Source organism: Achroia grisella, unplaced genomic scaffold (genome assembly GCF_030625045.1).
Source record: "Achroia grisella isolate CSIRO2021 unplaced genomic scaffold, CSIRO_AGI_Agris_v1 utg146, whole genome shotgun sequence".
Classification (NCBI taxonomy): domain Eukaryota; kingdom Metazoa; phylum Arthropoda; class Insecta; order Lepidoptera; family Pyralidae; genus Achroia; species Achroia grisella.
The window spans coordinates 1,982,234-1,988,631 of NW_026712636.1; the positions used below are offsets into that span (position 1 = coordinate 1,982,234).

The window sequence follows — 6,398 nt, forward strand, 5'->3', positions numbered from 1 at the left end:
AAATTAGCTGACGCACGTAACTTTGCGTCACATTTTCACTGTTTTTGCAACTCAGCTCCCACTCTAATGTTATATAACTTATAACATTATTCGATAAATGGGCTTTGTAACACTAAAAGAATATTCAAAATCGGTTCAATATTTAAATATATATATGTAATAGTAGATGGTGTACTAAAACAAATTATAAAAAATCCAAATTGCGCCTCTTAGGGTGCATTTTCCTAAGCTTTCTTTAGCCTCTACCCGCATATTTAACAACATAAAAAAAATATTGTGATTCCTCCAGTCGTTTTACGTGTAATGTTAAAAAACAAACAGTTTTCAATGTTACACTTTTATTTATAGGTAATAAAGTCCATATTATAATTGTTGCTTAATTACGAAATACAATTGGTAACTATTCTCAATTGTTCAAGTTTCGTTTTTTATGAACTACTTAAGAGTTGCAGTTTAGTTGCTATACTGTAATCAATTTCTACATAAATGAAGATATGAATCTATTACAATTGAGAATTGTTAGCAATCGTGTTACATAATTAAACCCCTGTTAATGATATAGAAATAATTTATTATCACTGTCCATAGACTACACAATGTATCTACTTGTTATTAGATAGTTATAGCCTATAACTAGAACAATTCCCTAGTTGCCTTTCAGTGTTGTGCATTGTAGGTGGCACTATGTTATACTCGCATGTCGAACAACGGCAGTTTATTGCGTGAATTTGTTTTAAATACTGGTATTATCATTTAACAATCTATTATGATTTTACCTAGTCATATTAGAAATTATGTGAAACTATTAAAATTTAATCTTAAATAGGCAAGTGTTAGGACACTCTCTAATGCCATTTCGTATGTTTCGGGATATTTTGTCTCTTGTACTGGTATAAAACAAAATATCCAACCAAATATTTCAGCCAAAATGTTGCCACAATTCTGAAACAAACAGATAACGCACATTTTTGTGTAATTGGCGAAATTAATTATATTTATGTTATAAATTTCATCGTCTACGGATCCAACTAAGTGTAAATAACGTTTACATGTTTGTATACTAACAAATTACTTGGGATGAGTTTTAATTTATTAAAATTATGTATTTTTTTCTGCCTCGTGTCACAAATTATTTACCTATAGGTATATTGTACTTTTAATGTAATTAGCAATGGTTGTCCTTAATGCATTTAGTTTCTAGTTGGTGCAAAGCTGTAAGCTTGAAGAGCATGATTTTATTTAAAGTACCTATAGTTATATTAGTTCATGCACAATACTTGTAAGAGAAATTAAACAATAGTTGTCAAAGAAACTAGATCGAAGTATGTCTGAAACTACATCTATTTTACATTAGGTACTTATGCAATATCGATGGGTTTTAAAAATTACAAACCGCCTAATGCGTAAAATTTAGCAATTTGAATTGTAAAATTCTGTGTGAATATGAACCTTAATTTTATTTGCAATAAGCAACTGTGATAGTGCCTAAATTATTATTAAATTCTAAATTGTACTACTTATATATTTTTACACAAAACGTCAGATCACTATGCATACTTCTGTAAATATATTTCAAATATTATATACCTACCTAAAACTATTTATAAAAGTGCTTATCAGTTATCAATATCTAGTGATACTAACTGCCATGCAAACTAAATGTATACCATGTGTCTTCAATTTGTAATTAATATTCAAGATACGATATTAGATAGGCATCTTTTGATTGAATATGAAAATTAACTATTTTAAAAGTTATTATTGTCAGACGTAACTTTGACGCGATATATTACTCTTTACTGCTGTGATTTGTGAAGCTGCCAAATTTTTGAAAATAAAATTGCTTACAATGGCAGTGTATACAGTAACTTTTGTTTAATAAACTTTAAAATATTGTTTTTGTCTGTAGAAAAAATATCAAAATAATAAAATAAATATATGACATTATTGGAATTGTTTTATTGAAGTTATCAATCTATAAATAAGGGGCTACCATAAACAGCTATCATAGCATTTTGCACATTTTCAATGATACTCCTGTAAACTTCTTTCCAGGCTTCACTACCAATTTCACTAGTTCTTCTTCTCAAAAACTTAACTAGAACATACAATTTTTCAATGTTTCTGTTTGCGACCATTTCACACATGTATTCAGATACCATACTGACATCCAATAGCAACGGTGTTTGACCGCTGTCCAACCAAGCTCTTAGCAACTCACGGATTTTTTCCCATGGAAGTCTAAGTAACCCTTCTGATTTCTCTTCCTTTTGAATTACTTCCTTTTCGTGATTTACTATATTAATCATTGGATCCCTGTAAGGTGTATCTTTTTTAAGTGATCCTTTTATAAAATTGTCTACAAGATTTCTTGAAGGAATATGACCTTTCGCATTTTTTGGTGGTCTTCCACGTTTCCGTAATGGAGATTTCATCAATCCGCTTACAGGTGATTTCTGTTTAGCTGAGGCAAGAGTAGTTTTTAAATTATTCTCTATGCTAAGTTCCTGTTTACATTGATTCAAATTTGCTGATTCAGATCCATGTGGAATATTTAGAGATTCACGTTTATTTTCTGTCTTAGTTTTAACATTTAATAAGAATTTATTTATAGTACCTTTTAATGGTTTAAAATTAACAGATTCTAATTTTGTAATTTGAATACCCACACCTCTCATTTCTTTAGGATCAATGTGTTGCTTTTTCCATAGCAAGATTGTTTCTCTCATTATAACATCTGAGTCATTTGTAGCATTATTTAATGAGGATGACTTGTTAATAACATTACAAAACCCATGTCCTAAAAATTTGGCTGTTTCCACTGGTGCATCTTCAGCTCTAATCATAAGTTTTAAAGTTATACATTTTCCTACAACTTTGTATTGGTGCATTCTACTCTGTACTTCAAGAGACAATTGCTTCAAAAATTCTTCACATTGTGTATTATTTTCAAATCGGATTCCATAATTGACTTCTGCTGAAACAGACTTTCTCACAGTAAAAAAGGATAATGGAATGGGATCTCGTCCTCTACACTGATCATATAATAATGATCCTGTCTTGTTCCCTAAATGCTGTTGCAAACTGACCAAAGATAAACATAGCAAAGAACCGCAAGTTTGGTGTCCTATGGACTCTAATTTTTGTGCTGTTTGCCTTCCCACGCCTGGCAAATCTCTGAGTTTGATATTAAACATAAAATCTTCAACTAATTCAGCAACTAAAAAGAATTGGCCGTCAGGTTTGGCGTGCTTTGTCGCCAACCTAGCCTGTAAACGATTACTACCAAACCCAGTAGAGCATGGACAGCCAGTTTTACTTTTTATCTCTGTCCGTAAATATGTTGCAAAATCTTGTACACTTATTTCTATATCTTTTAATAGCTCTGAGCAATCTACATACATTTCATCACAAGATACTGCTTCTATGTCCAATGTATATTGTACTATGGTGTTATATAAACTAAATGCCACCTCCTTATAACCATCAAAATCATAAGGTATTGTTTGTAAATCAGGACATAGTCTTAAAGCAGCCCCCATAAACATACCATTGCTAATGCCTTTAGCACGAGCTTCATAGGAACATGAAGCTATTTCACTCAATGAACCATATTTATCATCCTCATCTCCAACATTATCCACTCTACTTTCAAATTCTACTTCATCTTCAGGTATTCCTGCTGCTTTACCAATTTGTTTAGCTTGCCGTTGTCTATATAACTTGAACTCTGTATTCCTATCAACACCAGATCTCTTAGATCTGAACTGTCCACCTTTGGAATGAGTAACTGCAACAGGTTTACCACGGAGATCTGGTCGATTTCTTAATCCAACCGATACAAAAAAGCAATCCATGTCAATATGCATAATGACTTTTCCTTTTTCAAAATTTAATTGTGATGATTTGGATTGCTCAACTGATGATAATATTCCTTCCTTCATCTTAGCACGTAATGGAAACAAAAAATTACTCTTTTCTCTAAGATCGTTTACATACTGCTTGAAACATGCACCTAGTTGTGATATATGATGCAACCTTGAATTGTTATAAAATTCGGAAATGAAGTTAGGATCAGCTGCTGTCTTTGTGACTTGACTAATTTTATTAATCTCATTTATATTAAACTTAGAATCATTCTCTACTTTTGGTTGAACAATTGAAGTTAAATTATTAATATTTGTAATTTCTTGTATATTGCCAGTTGTTGCATCTGAAACAACAATATTTTCTATTTCCTTATTTTCTTCCTTTTTCACAGAATTATTCTTATTTTCTATTTCAATATCATTTATTGATAACTGAAGAGAATTTTCAACTGAATACCTTTCATTTTTAGCAATTTTCATGAAATTTAGTTGTGGCTGTGTAACGGAGTTCCGATATAGTAAGTATTGTCTATAGTCCAACAATTTATTGAACTTGATACTATCTGTTATCCATTCAGGCTTCACTACTCGAGTTAGGGACATGTTTTTTACTTTCGTGTCTGGTAAATTAGAAGCAATTATGTAGTCGTCACTTCTTTGGTAAGTGTGATAGACTCCTCCATGGCTAGCCATAAGAGCTTTTAATTCATCTGCAGATGGTATTGTAAACCCATTGACATAAATACTTACACCATTGAAAATATTACTCTCTTTCGCTTCATTTCCAGCTCTGGAAGAAAACTGTTCTTCAAGCTTATTAATTTTAGCTTGCATATATCCACCCCATGCCTCAAACCCATTTTCTGGGAACTTATTATCTCTTCGCCACATTATATTAAAATTTCTGGACTATTATTTCCTGACGACAATCATACCGGCTCAGTAATTCAATATATAATATATGTTCCTATAGTTTGCAACAATAATTATAATTAAATAAAGTGAACCAACACAAGAACATTCTTTAAACCTAAAAATTAAACAATATATTATTTGTGAAAATAAATTGTATCTGCCATATAATATGTAATTATTTAATCTAAATAGATCGTAATATTTAGAATAATATATTTTAGAAGAATAATAATTTATTTTCTAACTAAATTAAATTAATAAATATAAAACTTGGCATTTCAGAAAATTCAAAATAACAATAACTAACATAACCTCTACATCACAATAACATAACAAAGTACTAATCATAGAACAGAGTAGCACATGTCATATGTAGACGTTGACAATTAATGACAGTGACTTAAGGAAACCGTTTGTCTCTTTGAATTCAGTTTAATGGTTTTATTTTATTTTTATTTCAAATTTGAAATCTATCTTAAGTTGAAAATATTGAAATAGTTTACAAAGTATAAAAAAAAATGTCTACAATTGAAGAAGATACAGTTATAGCCCCTTGGGTGGGTCCTACATGCTGCAGAAACAGTTTAACAGTCATCATACTCTCATCAAATGTTGAAATTATTGGAAAGATCGCAGTTGCCATTGAAGAAGTTCACGCCAAAGGCAACTTTAGGTGGAAATTGATACTATTACGTTCATTTCACTTAGAAGAAATCGTCAGGCAGACAGATATAACGGGTAAAATTGCAATAGATTTCGTAGTTTTAGCCTTGGACACAAGTAGAATCTCTTGTTTAGAATGGACAAAAAAAGTTTTGAACCAAGTTCATCCTGATCTTCGAAGTCGACGATTGATACTTGTGAACGCTAGTGGATTGCCGGTAAATGGAATGGCTGTGAGTGCTGGAGATTTGATTAGTTTTCACACAGAATTGAAGTTGGAATTGTTAACATCAAATGTTTACAAATCTGAAGAAGCTATGTTTTTAGCACGAAAATTATTGAAATATATGGAAGTATCACTGGGTATCAAAACTGGAATTCCTAATTTAAATGTGTGAAATGTATGTAAATGGATAACTGGAATGTTATAATTCTTACAATTTTGGAAGCATCTGCAATCTACATACAAGTATTGTAGTTTCTGGAAATCTCAAAAAACTCTGTATATAAAGACGCTTTCACTGTCGGAGCAATCTAACAATGTGCACTTAAACTTAAAATACATATATGTCATACTATATTATACTGAAAATGAATAAAAGGAATTAATTTTGGAATAATTTCACTATATACTTTATGGAACAGTAAATAACATGTGATTGAAGCAACAATAGTATATAATGTTATCTACTATATAGTTTGATAAATAAAATTACTCAAAGAATTATGTTTTTCATTAAAATTCTTTATGCATTCCTAGTCCATTTATCCAATTTTGATGAAACTGGTGAATTCTTTATGTACATCCCATGTAACTTGAAAAAGGTTGTTTGACCTTTTTATATTCTTATAGTCATTTATAATTCGCAACAATAAGTAAATGGATTATTGAATACACCTTTGTATTTATTTATTTACAACCAAAACTAGGCAATCCTTACACTTTCTCAA

The 6,398-nt window shown here is 30.5% G+C and overlaps 2 protein-coding genes across 3 annotated transcripts; one reads left to right on the plus strand and one right to left on the minus strand.

The window, feature by feature from the left end:
- Positions 1–868: 868 nt before the first annotated feature.
- Positions 869–4,931, minus strand: LOC131855662 (DNA repair protein REV1). 2 transcript variants are annotated; one of them, XM_059206961.1, is made up of 2 exons: positions 4,327–4,400; positions 869–4,213 (listed from the first exon to the last, which is right to left on the minus strand). In XM_059206961.1, exons 1-2 carry the CDS (start codon positions 4,331–4,333, stop codon positions 1,971–1,973), a joined length of 2,250 nt encoding a protein of 749 aa, XP_059062944.1. In that variant the 5' UTR covers positions 4,334–4,400; the 3' UTR covers positions 869–1,970. The 2 variants fall into 2 exon arrangements, with proteins under 2 accessions (XP_059062944.1, XP_059062943.1); XM_059206960.1 differs by having other exon boundaries at positions 869–4,931.
- Positions 4,932–5,128: 197 nt separating this feature from the next.
- LOC131855657 (uncharacterized) lies at positions 5,129–6,108 on the plus strand. The gene has a single exon (XM_059206954.1). It carries the CDS (start codon positions 5,303–5,305, stop codon positions 5,843–5,845), a length of 543 nt encoding a protein of 180 aa, XP_059062937.1. The 5' UTR covers positions 5,129–5,302; the 3' UTR covers positions 5,846–6,108.
- The last annotated feature ends 290 nt before the right edge of the window (positions 6,109–6,398 follow it).